The sequence below is a fragment of the Lissotriton helveticus genome, chromosome 1_1 (assembly GCF_964261635.1).
Source record: "Lissotriton helveticus chromosome 1_1, aLisHel1.1, whole genome shotgun sequence".
Classification (NCBI taxonomy): domain Eukaryota; kingdom Metazoa; phylum Chordata; class Amphibia; order Caudata; family Salamandridae; genus Lissotriton; species Lissotriton helveticus.
The window spans coordinates 415,901,320-415,916,406 of NC_136057.1; the positions used below are offsets into that span (position 1 = coordinate 415,901,320).

Genomic DNA, 15,087 nt, shown 5'->3' on the forward strand with positions numbered 1-15,087 from the left:
CCATCTCCGTGGGAAATGATGAGCAGGGTCTTCAAGCCACACTGCAGCTCAGCTCAAAGTAAAGGCTTCCACTTCAGTTGATTCATTAATCGTTACACCTAAAGATAATCCAGCACGTAATGCTGGATCATGGTCCATCGTCCAACACACTGGAAGACTACCCATGGAATACTTCCAATATGGCCAACATGCAGCATACGGACATATCGGTCCGACGTCACCACCAACATTGGAGTGGTAACACTTAGCTCATTCCAATATGGGCAAACTCTCATGGAAATATCAGGTAACTACCGCATGCCAGCAATGCTGCCACGGGAACCAAACTTGGACTCAAATATGGCACCTCTGATGTCACAGAAACACTAGTGCAGCTCGGAGATCGCCTCCCCAATGCCAATAGCCACCAGAAGATGCCGTCACCCCCGCTAACACACTGCCAATTTTCTGGTTCAGGCTTGAACCCCTGACCAGCAGGGCAGCCGCCGATGCACAGCTCTACCAGCTTGGAAGAATTACATTGCTGACAGCACTTCTACCACATCGCAATCAACACCCTGGTTCCTCCATCCAGAGACCTCCGGTGCTGCTCCATCCCATCCTCGTCACCATTGTGGAAAAGACATAAGTACACACCGGTAAGTAGTTACTTCTTTTATTGATGAAAATCATGTACATCCAAATGGAGTGGCACCAGCATCTGGCGATGACTGCAACCGCTGTTTAATGGTCCACACTAGAATCTCCACACATCATACAATGCCCCTTCCATACCCACGTTCTACCTACCCTACCCAAGAACACCATCCCAATACCACATCCAGCTTTGCTACAAGAGGTGGACACAGCATTGTGCTGAGAAGACAGCCCATATAGGTGCTGGTGAAAATTCCTCCCACCACTCTAAATGCAGAAAGGTCTATTCAGCCTGGCTATGAGTCACCCAGGAAAGGCAATAAGCACCTCAACCCTTCCCCCCTGACCCCCTCCCCTTGTCACTATCTACAGTGACTGCACATCCCAGCTCCTGTCACTCCAAAAGTAGACTAGGGAATCCACAAACAGGAAGAGGCACAAATGATGTTTAAGTAAGAAAATGGCCACTTTCTAAAAGTGCCATTTTCAAACACACAATTTAAAAACCACCTTTATTAAAAGATGTGTTATTAAATTCTGAGTTCAGATTGCCTAAACTCCATTTCTCTATCTTGTCCTAATGGAAAGTTCCACTTGTAAGATGTTACAATGCAGCTCACCTATGGTTCAGACAGACTTTCAATAGTGAACAATGAAATGCATAGTATTTCATTATCAGGACATGTAACACACCACTATTGTCCCATCTTTCACATACACTGCATCCTGCCCTTGGGGGTACCTGGGGCCTACTTTATGGGTGACTTACATATAAGAAAAAGGAAATGTAGGACCTGGCAAGTGGGTGCACTTGCCAGGTCGACATGGCAGTAAAAACAGCATGCAGACACTGCAGTGGGAGGTCTGAAACAACTTTGAAAGGCTACTTGTGTGGGTGGCACAACCAGTGCTGCATGCCCACTAGTAGCATTTGATTTACAGGCACTGGGCACATGCACTAGGGACTTACTAGTAAATCAAATATACTAATCATGGATCGCAATCATAACACAATTTACAGTAGGAGCACTTGCGATTTAGCAATGAATAGCAGTGAAGAAGTGCGCAGAGACACTAAACCAGCAAAAATTAAGTCCAGCATACCGTCAAAAACAGAAGGTCAGAAGACAAAAACACAGGGAAAACACGCCAAAAGATGGCAGGTCTAACAATCACTGTTTGCATTCCTCAATGCAATGCCCTATGTGTGACAGGTTTGTTCAGATCTGTGTCCCGTGGTCACTGTGCCACTAGAACCAAGCTGCACCAGAAGGATATGGCCCAATTAGGCTGAAACCAGTCTTGAGTTGCTTCTGTTCTGGTTCAGAGAGGACCCTGCTTGGCAGTTTAAACTGGACTGTTCCTATAGGAGAAGGACTAAGACGGATTTACATATGGCTGGGTCCAATGTAAGGCAGCATGGTGGGCTAAAAAAGACTGACTGGGATGTGACTGAGTATTTACCAGCGGCTGAAATTAATTCAACCATTCAATCCATCACTTTGTTTGTGTTCCGAAGTAGTATGGATTGCAACAACTGCTCAGAAAGCTAAAACTTACAGTAGCCCAGAAACTTCCAGGAGTGTTGCTCTGCTCTGTTTAAACAGTCAGGTGCCATTAAAATGCACGTCCATTATGGGGCACTCAGAAGTCTCCTGAAAATGCTATTGAATACAGTTACGCATGCCAGAGAATGATGAAAACACGTTCCTATAGCACGGACATCCAAATGTGTAAAATTCAGGCCAGAACAAAGATAAAGCCTTAAATTTTTTTTAAAAAGTATGCTTAAGTCCTACGGAGCAAAGGGCAAAACCTCTTGCGCAATGCAGTACCAAGTCAGAAGACAAATGGTGTTTAAGCGCTGCAATGCCAGATTGCCTTTAGAAAAGATGTGTGCTTGACCATGAGACTGATCCGCTTCGACTTCCTGTGCAGGGAAACAGGAGGAAAGGCATTAGGGTTTACCTTGCAGGAAGAAGCCTGCACCATCAGATTGACCAGTGAGGATTAAAGCATCATGAACTGGCAGTCAGTAAGAGCTGGCCTGTGATGCCACGCAATTTAATGGCCAACCACAGGAGCTAAACATTATTTGGACCAGTTGCCAGAATAGGATTCACAGGGGCATCTTTAAGGGGGCTCTTCAGTTGATTGCCTCATATTTTTTTAAGCAAATTAGCTTTTATCTTCTCATTAGCGAGCAGTGACTCCAAAACTTCTTCAGCTCACCAGAGTACATTGGCAAAAGAAGCACTTTTTTTTGTAGGTGGGCCATGAGGGGATTCCTCAGCAACCCGGGCAAGGCTGTCCAGGGCACTGGTATTTTGAAGATGGAAGTAAAGACTTACATCAGAATAATGAGGGAAAATGATCTGCCTGCTTTTCAAAATCCTCATTGTGTGGAGCATCCTGGTACATCTAAATAGGCTCTACATCAGACCCAAATATGGCCTCGAGCCACATAAATCTGGTATCGTGAAACAGGCTTGCAAAGGACTCTTCATAGGTGTCTTTCTGACTACACTGCCTAATGTTGGCTAACCCGTGCAGAGAAATGATCCAGATGCATGGCGGTGCAGTTTGCCAATCTGATGCCTCAAGAGATTGCTAAGATTTGATTTAATGGCTCTGAGAAACAAATTATCCACTAGAAAAAAAGAAAACATTAAAATAATACTGCAGGCCCTTGCTTTTACCTGGTGTCATTAAAAGTCAGCTTACAAAGACTTCATGAGAGGCCTACTCTTGTTCCATCAAATACAAGAAATTAAAGTAGTCTAAGGGACCTACTGTAGCACACTTACAGCATTTTGTAATCTCTCCCAGTGGTTTTAAACAATGGGACAGATATAAAAATATACAAATAGGCTATTTGTGTATTGAGGATAGCAACACTGTTTCCCAAGCATTTGTCTGCAAAGCGTCAAGAAGAACAAGTTACTTACCTTTTGCAATGCCTTATCTGGTAGAGACGCTTTTAGCTGCAGATTCCTTACCATTGAATGCTCTCCAGGCGTCACACTGGATCGGGAGGTTTTCGAGCAGTACCCCTGTGGCGTCGTTTGGCTATGTGTCGGCCGCACCAGAGTGACAGGCATGGTGCCTATGCAAAGCCACCCAAGTGTGCTGGCATCAAGTTTCTTTTCAAAACTGTTCAGGCCAGCAGCACAGAGCCTCGAGGAGCACTGACAAACTGGTGTGCATTTCTAAGGCCCTTAGAAGGGGGACCCTTAAACTGAAATCAGTTCATAGAGTGGGTTGGACAGGAGGGTTGGTAAGGAATTTACGGCTAGATAGAATCTCTACCAGATAATGCGTTACTGATGGTAAGTAACTCGTTCATCTAATAAAGTCTTCTAGTTGCAGACTCTTTACCCTAGAATAGATACCCAACAATACCTTCCCGGATGTGGGTCTGCAAAACAAATTTTTAGAACAAACTCCTGCAGGACAGAACAGGCAGTAAACATGTCCGGAAATTTGCACATTGCTGCCTGACAAATGTTCATGTTCACAACAGGGACTCAAGAAGCTAACGCAGGGGTCGAAGCCTTGGCTTTGGTGGAATGAGCATGCAAGCCCTAAGGAGATTGCTTATTGGCCAACGTGCAGCAGATGTTTATGTAGAGCACTATCCATCTTGAGATGGTCTGTTTCTGCACGGCATTCCATTTCTAGGCTCTTATATACCCTACGAAGAGTTGATCATCCACCCAGAACTCTTGTGCAGTCAAGGTTGAATGACAACAATCCAGGTGGTGGGTCCAGACAGTGGAGTCTTGCCTGTTCTTTAGAAGGATGAGGCGGAGCAAAAAATTTAGACAAGGTGATATTTTGGCCTAAAAGGTAGGCCGTCACAACCTTTGGAAGGGAGCGTCTGAGAGGGAGTCAGTTGTGACTTCGGCATGTTGCTAGTGAATCCCAGCGAGTGCAGGAGGTTTGTGCCGTAGTCTGAAGGTGGGAAATGACTGCCTGAGGCGTGCCCTTCTTCAATTGCCAATCTTCGAGGTAGGAAAAGACTGGAACCCTCAACCGCTTCGGATGTGCTGCAACCTCTGCCATTACATTGGTGAACACCTGAGGGGCGCTTGTAAGGCCAAAGCGGAGCACAGCAAACTGAAAGTGCTCCTGGTGGCTGTGAACCACAGGTAAAGTCCTACAGGTCCAAAACCACTATCCAGTCTCCAGGGTCTAGGGCAGACAGGCCGGTCCTGAGCTAGGATGAGCATCTTGTACTTTTCCTTTCTCAGGAAGAAGCTAAGATGGCTGAGGCCTAGGATAGTACAAAGTCCTGTGTCTTTCTTGGGCACCATAAAGTAGGAGGAGCAGCAACCTCGACCTACTTTTTAGGCTGGCACCCTCTCGATGGAGTGATGGTCCAAGTCAGCCAGTCATAAGTGTGTGGCATTGCTGGAGGGGTATCTAGAAAGGAGATGGAATAGCCCCTGTGGACTATTTGTAAAACCCACTTGATGGATGTTATCAACTTCCAGTGGTACAGGTGATGCGTATTGTGGCCCCACTGGATGTTGGTATGAGGGTAAATTAAAGGGGTTTTGAGGCTACAGCTTCCGGAGGAGTGGTGGACTGGGCCGATCTCTGGCTAGTGGCCCTACAAAGTCTGTGGAAAATGCGTCATGGGCCACGAAAAGGCTGGGAATGAAACACAGCTGGGAGTCCCTTCCACAGTCATGTAAGGCGCTAAGGCAGACTGGGGTTGGCAAAGCGCCGTGGATAAGCCCAAGGGCCTGGCCGTAAAAAGGCTCCAGTGCTGAGCCAACCTTCTCACCAAAAAGTCGAGAGCCATCAAAGGGCATGTCCATTAGTGAAGCTTGTATATCCCCTGAAAATCCTTGGTTCTCAGACAGGTGTGGCGCCTAAGGGCCACCAATGATGAAATTGCTCTTCCCAGCAAGTCGGCCGTATCAGGTCCATGATGGTGAACTTTGCTACATCCCTGCCATCTGCAATTTCCTGTGACAGTATGGGTCAAGCCGCCTCAGAGACCATGGGCAGCACTTGCGCAACAGGATCTCAGATCATATGGGCGGATCGGCCCAAGAGGCAAGCCCTATTCACTGACTGCAGTGCTGGGCTGGTGGAAGAGAATATTTTCTTACCGAAAATATGCATCCTCTTGGATTCCCTATCTGGTGGAGTAGTAGAGAACGCACCACGGTTGACTCGGGAAGTGAAGGCTTGGACAACCAAGCTCTCCAGAGTGAGGTGCTGTGTGAGGAAACTGGAGTCCCCAAGAGCGGAGAAATGACAGTGGGTAATTGTCCTGTGCATAGGAGCCCCTGTGCAGGACTTGTTTGTCTTGACTGCCGCCGAGGGCAAATAAAGGTCCAAGACCTCAGCCGCCGTCCTCAACACCACTGCAAAGGAGGCTCCCTCCCCCATAGCCACGGTAGGAGGAAAGACCAAGCCAGTGACCGGTGAGGTGTCTAACCCACTGTCAACTGCCAGTTGTTCATACCAGTTGTCCACTGTCATCAATGGGATGCTGGTATCCATAAGGGTCAATAGAGCCCTCCCATTCAACACCCTCTCGAGGCCTGCCAAATGAAGAAGGCATTGGCTCCAATATGGAAGGCAAGGTCCCAATAGGTGTCGGAAAACGACTGACTGACTTCGTGTCAGAGTCAGGTATGATGATGGGGATTGCGCCGCAAAGAGCGTTGGTACTGGAGCGGGTGCTGGGGAAGGTCGCGATTTCGCCATCCATGCCGCTCTGGATCCAGCACCGAATCCAAGGGGCCCACCTGGCGCCAAGAGCAAACCTACTGGTGGGAATCCAGTGGAGGCCCTTCCCAAATCCATCGGGTCGGAAGGCACTCCATAGGTTTCAGACCCCACAAATATGAGGTGCAGTCTCATAAAACTCTGAATTGGGCAGGGGTAGCTCCAGGAAAATCAGAGAGGCACATGGCAGACCCTGGGACCGGCTCCGCAGAGGGGAGACGACTAGAGTGAAGATGCTCTTGTGCCTCGTCTGAAAACTTGGACTGGTGCAGAGAAGTCAAGATCTCTTCGACTTCTTCCGTGACTTACCGAATGGCTTGGATTGAGATGAGAATCGTTAGGCGCAGCTGTGCGAGCAGTACCAGGACCTAACACATGATCAGAATCGTGACCGTCATGGGGTCGTCAGATGTCAGGTGGCGAGGAGTTTGAGGGAACATTTCTTCAGCACCTTCTGGTGCATGGTCTGCAGTTCTCACAAGTCTTGATTGTGGTCCCTCTCCAAGCACCAAAGATAAACCAAGTGTTGTCTGTCACAGACATCTGAATGTGTCAGGTTACACATGGTTTGAAACCAGCAGGTGTCTTAGGGGACATCCCTAGTACACCAGGAGAAGAAAAATCTCGATAAGATATCAACAAAAAGTCAAGAAAAGGTTAGTCAAAAATTGACTGCGTGCAACTCTCTTGGATCTGCGCTGACTGGCGTAGAAAGAAAAGAGCTGATGTCAGAGCGCTGGGGTGGCACCTAGATAGGCACTGTGCATGTCACATCTGGCGCCGACCGAACTTTGCCATCTAGGGACGTGAAGGAGTACTGCTTGAAATCTCCAGATCCAGTCTGACACCTAGGGAATATTCGAAGGTAAGGAATCTGTGACTAGAAGTATATATCAGATATTCACAAACAATTATGGAGAAACAAATTTTAAGGGCTGTGTTACTCTAACAAAAAACATAGTAAAGCATTTTGGGGGAAATGTATAATGTTTAATAAACCATCCGAATAAAAATAACATCTCTCAATATGGGTTATCAACGGAGGGAGAAAACACCTACAACACAGGGGAAGACCTGCTAATGCACTGTATAAAACTGGCCAGACTAAAAGGCCTCCACTTTTTCCCCACCGCTTCCTTGATCAATGATTGCAGAGTGGAGCGTGGGGGGCTCTGAAAAAGGGCTTTAAACTCAACCCCTGTAACCTGCCCTGAACTGAGGAATAGAGAATAGAGAGGTGAAAAAAGCACCACCCAGGTTCTCCAAGGGAAAAAAAGGAAACATTTTGTGTATACTGCACCTTTACCTCTCCAAATCTGTGCCTGGGCCAGGGCGGGACGTATAAGTCCCCTTCCCCTCTGTCCAGCAATGGAATGTTAACAAGTTCTCCCTACCCTTATCAACTTCTTAAGTGGATGTGTAGAAACTCCCCTATCTTTGACTTCTCCTCAATCTCTCCCTTATGCCTTGAAGAACATTCCAAATAAGTCCCTGCCTTGCCCAAGGGCCATTAAGGTATCTCAAACTCCTACACACCTTTAAAAACCCTCACCTCAGAGTGCACCAAGGACAGAGAAAAAAGGATCCACAGATGCTCACCACCTTGCCAAAGGGCCAGGAAGTGACGTCTCAGCACTACCCTATAGACTTAGTCTTACAGGCAAGTTACATTTTCTTTTGCCACATTAAGAGTTCCTCATATTTCTAACCTTTGTATACAGAGCAGAAGGCACTATTAAAATAATGGCTGAAAACAATCACCTAGAAAATTATTTTACGACTCGCGCAAGAGTCAAAGTAATTGTTTACTTTTCAGTTAAGTGTCCCCTTTTCCAGATATTTAATAGAAGCAGCATTTTTATATTTAAGTTGATAATGAATAAATGGTAGAAAAAGTATTTTCTTGAACTAAAGGGGAAGCAGGCAGTTGTGACCCAACCTTGTTGATGGACAAAATATTAAAGCTTTGGAGGGTAGATGAAGAAAACGTGCAACTGGGTCAGAGCTGTTTCCCCACTAAGAAATCACAAACCTGCATTGCTTCTCCTCTGCTCTGCAAGCGTGTAAATTTCTTGAAGCTGTTTCTTCTGATCTGTACTCAAAGGTGTCGTAAGCGAGTGGTACCAACCTGCATCCCGGCTCTGCACCGCTATTGACGAAAAAGGAGGAGGACAATGATTAAATTATTTTGTTTCATTATACACATTTGAAACAAATCACTACTTTTGATTAGGTGAGGACTCAATACCCTTATCTACTGGAAAATGCACTACCTTGCATTTAAAAATCCTATTTTACTTAAAAACACACCAGCTTAAAACCCAAAAATGAAAACCTAGATATCCAAGTAAGCTCAATGAGCACATATGGGTTTTGTTCTGCCTATGTATCACTTTAATGAAGAATACACGTCTGTGCTCCGAATTTTCAACGTAGCCAACAACATGAAGAACACACTTGACTGTTGCCGTTAATCTGAGACAGTGCTCAAACATAACCACTATGAAAAATGCCGGTAAACTATAAACAGGTTTTCAACTGTTTTCATTTCTACAAACCATCACAAACTAATGGGACCGTATACCATGCTATTGCAAACATTAGGCGGATGAACAATCAAAGGAAATTTTTGTTTCTAGACAATGACTTATAAGATAGCAATGATGTTAAAGAAGCGGAATATTTATCAAGGAATTTTAGACATCACATTATAAATATACATCTATTAAAAGATCTAAAGGAACAGTGATCTTAGAAAGAGGGAAAATCACAGTGGTCAAATTCACAGGCCACACAAAAAACACCAAAATACAATCCGGTACATCTAAAAATGAATGCAAATGAGCAGATTAGCTTTTTAGTTGATCTATGGGGCCATTACATTGTAGGAGAAAAGGGTTTATACTTACCTGTAAAATACTTATATTTACTTGTAAAACCTTTACCACCCATATGCCATTACCATTCATGCTTTAACAATAACATTTTTGGTAAAGGCATGCGTAGTAAAGCCATAATCATTGTAAAAACATGCGTGTTGAAGGTTATGCGTGGTAACGGCTTTTGCGCTGTTAAGGCTGCGTTGCAAAGGAATGCATAACAATGGAATGTGTGGTTGCATCATACATCCATAGTAGAGTGTACCATGCTGGGTTTGTTAGCGGTGTGGCTGAAGGTACGCTGGATGGGCCACCCTTGAACCCGTTGTAGTGTGTATGTTCCACCCTAGTTAATACCATATTGATGATATGGTGCACGCAGTCCTTCCTACCTCATTGGGTAGGGTGGTTGTTAGGGGCGAATTTAATGCTGGGCCGCATCAGACCTTAGACGTTGATTTCCCCTCCAGTACACCCAGACTAATTATCCTACATACTTGGGCACTGCCTTGAGAAATGGGGATGTTTGGCATCGGTGTAACACACCTGAAAAGTAAAACACACATAATTCTGGGTCCCCTATCAGTAGGCTTTCGGTCTCAACAAATTGTTAGCCACAGCAATACAGTTCGGAACTGTCCGGGGTGGCCTAAATACAGCCCAGATGTCTGTTGGATCATGCTCTGGAGGTTATGTTGGGTCGCCCTAAATCAGGGCCCATGGGCTTCTGGTGTCTTAACATGTGGTGGCTATGAGAAGAGACATTGACAGATCATCTTTGTGAAGTGAATACTAAGTTGTTTTGCACTTACTGCTCTGTCTGTGCCCCCTCAGCCACTGTGTGAGAGCGCTCATGGCTGTCATCTGAGGGGTGTGCCTTTTCCTTTGTGAAGAGGAGTGAGTGGGACAGGATTGGGGACTTCGCTAGATTGGAGGACTTAATCCCCATGCTGAGTGAGGAGGTAGAACGTGGTCAGCGTTCCCTGGTCCAGCTGACATGAAGTCAGAAATTAATGGCTACAGATAAATCAGCATTGACAATAATCCGGTAGCTAGTATAGGAGATAGGTAATAAGGCAGGAAAGCAAATATACTGGCTGGCAAACAGAGGTGCTTCAGCTAGATTTATTTCCTCAATATACACTGATGATAATAAGTGTCCCATTACAGATAGCAGCCACATTTACCAGAGAGTTGTATTGTAAATGTGCCCCATAACTATTATCCTCTAAAACCTCACATAACTGTGCCTCTTACCAACCTATTTCCCAGCATAATGTGAAGCTCAAATTGCTTGCTAAAATTCTGGCCTCTCGTCTGACCAAGGTGATCTGTGCACTGGTCCATGAGGCGCAAAATGGATTCAGGCCTAACCGAAGCACAAGATTTTGCCTGCACTGTGTCCAGGTAACATTGACCAGGACGATAAATATTTCCCCTGCAGTTGCAATAGTTCTTATAGATTTAAAAATCCCTTTGACATGATTCATTGGTCATGCAAGTACTCTGGAAGATGAACATAGGCCCCCGTTTCTTGCACTAAGTGGCGGCCCTATGCGCTGCACCTCAGGCGCAGTTTAGGGTAAACAGTGTTATCAGACCGCCTTATTAAAGAGAAAGGCAAGCAGTAGGGTTGTCCTCTCTCTTCTCCCTCGCAAATGAAACCTTGCCAGAGTAGGTCAGAAATGATGCACAGCTGGTAGGGTTTTGTTAGCCTAAGAGGTCGGAGGTTAGATGGGGGCGTGGCTAGCAAGGCCAAGATAGCAGACATGTTCAATAGAGGCTTCGCACAACTACCCCACATTAGCAAATAAAACATCCTAGAGCTGGAGATTTATAGGGACCCCAGCAGCGATCTATACTGCATGGAGCCGGGTTGCGAGCGGCTGCTGTGCCTGGGTCTGCTGTGGGCGTTCTAGCCGGCGCCTCTGTTGGTACCCTACCTGAGTGGCGTCCCCGCGTATTGCAGCACCTCCCGCTTACTGGCAGCAACACCTCACTTGGGCCCTCTCCTGCTGCTTTAAGCCGCCCCTACCTGTCCGCAGCATGAGCAATATGGGGCCGTGTGGTCGGGGGCTGGATTAGACGTCGCTGCGGCTGCCTGCCACCATTTTCAGAACAGCACCTGTCACCCTTCTGCATTTGACACCATGCCTGACGTCTGAGCCTCCCCTAGACGTAGACACATTGCTGCTCCCCTGAATACACTGCTATGCTGGGATTTCTAGCTGCCCGGGGACAGACTGGTCCTGGGCCTGGTTGCCAGATATAGCTCTCACATGAACTGCTCCTTAATGCCCATGTGCAGCGACTACCTCTGCTGCCCAGGGCACACCGTCACGTCCGTCATCAGCCCATACTGTGCCAGCCATGGACACTTCATTGCCGGAACATCCTGACTGCTCTACGTCATTGGAAGACAAGCAAGACATTGTCCTGGCAGCTATTGAACACACTCCGATGTCCCTGGAGGCCAAGATAGATAATGTCGCTTGTTGGAGGGTTTTAATGTCCAGAGGTGGCTTGACCATCCCCACCATGCCCAGTCAGCCAGGAGTAGCACATACATAACCCCCCTCTCCCCTCCCCCCCCCCCCAGTGAATCCCTGTGTACAGGCCTAAGCCAAAGCCCACTGCCTCAAGGTACTTTTTACGATATAATCTACTAGGCCCGATGCTCATGAAAATACATTTCTTTTTGTGCACAACACAGCGATATAGCTTAGGCTACCACAGAACCACAGAAACTTTCCACAGTTACAAGTGCAGGCCCTTCACACCCACACACGGGGGCCCAGCTGGTACGCCCTTGACATTTCACAAGTATTGTTCGCTTCATTTTTTACATATACAATGTTCCAAGCCTCGCAGATGAGACCGCAGCAGCGCCCTGCGATGGCAACGCCTGCCCTTAAGTTGCGGTCCCACATGTATTTTTAGAGACAGGTACGCTTCGTATATCCTTTGTTTATGTACTGCGGTCAGGCACAATAGACCACCCGCCCAAACACCTGACATCCTGGCCTGCCACTTCGATGTTCTCAGGACTTTAGCACCACCACTGTAGGCGTTTGGTCGCGCTGTAGGCGTGCGGCCAAGCACCTGCGCCATTACCTACGTCAGTGCGGTCTGACAATTTTTTTATCAGAATAGGTATAACAGGCCCGACACTCCGCCTAGAGGGCAGGACACTTCGACGAGTGCTCTGCACAGCGTCGTCCTCCCGGCCGGCCATTCTTATCTGACTTGGGACATCACGCCTATCTCTCAGGTTGTAACTCCCAATCCAGATAACCTTTTTGCCTTTTAGCTCTCTCTCTCTGACTGGTCGCAGTATTTTCATCTCCACCCATTTCCTTGCATTTTTAAGGCCTCTTAGAATATAGATAATATATATATATATTAAATGCTTATTTTTACTTTAGAATGGTTTGCCTCTAGGCAGTAGAATTTCATTGTGTGTTTGTACCTTTTTTTGATTCTTTGACTGGTTCCAATTGCGTCATTTTCCAGTTGTCCATTATTCACGCCTGTTTTATTCAGATCTGTTTTATAACCTTTTCAGTATTATAGAAATAATCATGTGGCTTTAATCCTGACGGAGTGAAGTCAGGCTCCTTAATGGCCTTTTGCTTAGATAGAGAAATGATATGCATTTATTGGTGTGTTTTAACTTAACAAATAAAAGTGCCACTTCAACATGACTCCTCGGTGTCTCACATCTTTCTTCCTTGGTTCTCAGTGAAGCGATACTTTGGCAGCTCGTGACCACAGGTGACAACTAATCAAGGGGCGAGATATCTCCCTTTGTCAGCTGGCGACCACGTCCTCCTGCCACGACTGCTCTTGCCTGCGGTGGATCTGGAGTTCCCCAACGGATTGTCCCAAAGAGTCCTGTCTCCTCTGCTGACCACCGCGGGGTAAGCCAAGGACATTTTTGTTTTTCCTTGAATTGCCCTTGGTGTCTGATTGTGAGGCGGGGTCTCTGGGGCCTTTCTGGCTGGCTCCCGACTCGCTGTAGCAGTCTGTCTGGCCAGGATTAGCCCTCTCTCTCTATCTCTCCGGGTACTATCGGTTGGCTGGTTCGAGGTTTTGTGGTTCATACTGGGTTTGTAAGTCTTGAGTTTTTAGTATTTTCTCTATGGCTTAGTCCGGAGGTGCGTCCTAGGGTACCCCCGGTTTGTATTGGAGGAGGGGTTTGAGTCCCCCCCCCCGGTTTGTATGGGAGGAGGGGTTTGAGTCCCCCCCCTGGTTTGTATGGGAGGAGGGGTTTGAGTCCCCCCCCCTGGTTTGTATGGGTGGGGGGGTTTGAGCCCCCCCCTGGTTTGTAGGAGAGGTGGATTTCCTCTCTCTGGCGCATGGGCGCTAAGGCCTTTTCTTTCTATTATGGGTTATGGTCCCATAGTTCATTCACTGATGTGTGTTTCTCCTGCGTTGTATTACGGGGTTTCAGTGCCCTCCACACTTCGCTTGCACTAATTTGTCTACAGTGCTGTTCCACTGTATCTTGCTACACTGGGCTACGGTTCTCTCTCTGCCTTCTGCCACTTGCGTCCTGCCTGTGATGGCTACGGTTCTCTCTCTGCCTTCTGCCACTTGCGTCCTGCCTGTGCTGTCACACACATGGGCCCACCCTCCCCTCCCTTTCTCAGTTCTGTGCCCTTGGATCTCGTTCCTTCACATCTTCCCCTGTTTTCATCTCCTCCTTCATAGAGATCATCTTGCAAGGACTGGGTGTGACACCATACAATACATATATATTTACCTTTTATTCTCTCGTTCCATATTCATTCTCTTTTCCTCTCTCTCTCCCCGTCTGGGTGTCGCTTCTTTTTTCACTACATTCTTCGCCGTCCCCAGGAGAGGAGGTAACTTGTAGTCTCTGCAGATGCCCCCCCCCCCCCCCTCCCCGTTCGCCCGCCACCGCTCTCCGGCGGAGCTGGCACAGCTGCGCCGTCACACGAGGTGCCGCTACCTGGCACACGAGGAAGTGCTTGTGGTCTATTTCAGACTCCTCCCTCCATTTCCCCCGAGGCTTCGCTGCCACTCGATCGACAGCCCTTTTGCTCCATTCTCTTGCCCACGTCCGCGACCCCCCCCATCCCTCGGACACACTACACGGAAATGATGCTACCCCCCCCCCTCGATACACTACTGAGGTATGCTGCTACCCTTTTTCCTGTGCCCACCTTTTCCTCCTAGGTCATACATTTCTGGTCACGCCTCTCCCAGGTTTTGATCTAAGATTATTTCCACAGTGCGCTGCTGCGCGCCCATTCCCTGGGTTTTCTTTTTTAGTGAGATTTAATATCTAGGTCTGTCTACCGTACTTTGCATTTTTTTTTTTACAGATGCATCCTATGTATTGTATTATTATTCATTTGACACTAATATGTCCTGTTTGATATGTGTTTTTCGTGTGCCTTGTTCCCTCGTCTGCTGCCTTGCTATATTGCCTGTTGTGCTTCTGTCTTGGCTCTTGTGCATTCTATTAACGCAGGGCATATTTGCCTTCACCGGATTTGCCCTGGCCCCAAACCTGCCTCTTGGTGATCCCCGCTTCTGCACGCATCACCTGAGCGCCTGGCCTGCCATTTCCCTGGTGTCCGGGTTGCATTCTTGTGTCCCCTCTCCACTTACTGCAGCCCTGCTAGGTAGGTGCCTGGTGTCCGGGTTGCATCCTGGTGTTCCCTCTCCACTTACTGCAGCCCTGCTAGGTAGGTGCCTGGTGTCCGGGTTGCATCCTGGTGTTCCCTCTCCACTTACTGCAGCCCTGCTAGGTAGGTGCCGACTCTCTTTGTTCTTTTTGTCTACCATTTGCCCA

At 47.3% G+C, this 15,087-nt stretch overlaps 1 protein-coding gene across 1 annotated transcript in view; it reads right to left on the reverse strand.

Moving 5' to 3' along the window:
* The window catches only part of IPO8 (importin 8), a 737,162-nt gene that overhangs the window by 45,843 nt on the left and 676,232 nt on the right, over nucleotides 1-15,087 (reverse strand). Inside the window, exon 24 of the mRNA XM_078673765.1 lies at nucleotides 8,417-8,533. Within this exon, the coding sequence (XP_078529891.1) occupies nucleotides 8,417-8,533 (117 nt within the window). The remainder of the gene's footprint in view (nucleotides 1-8,416; nucleotides 8,534-15,087) is intronic.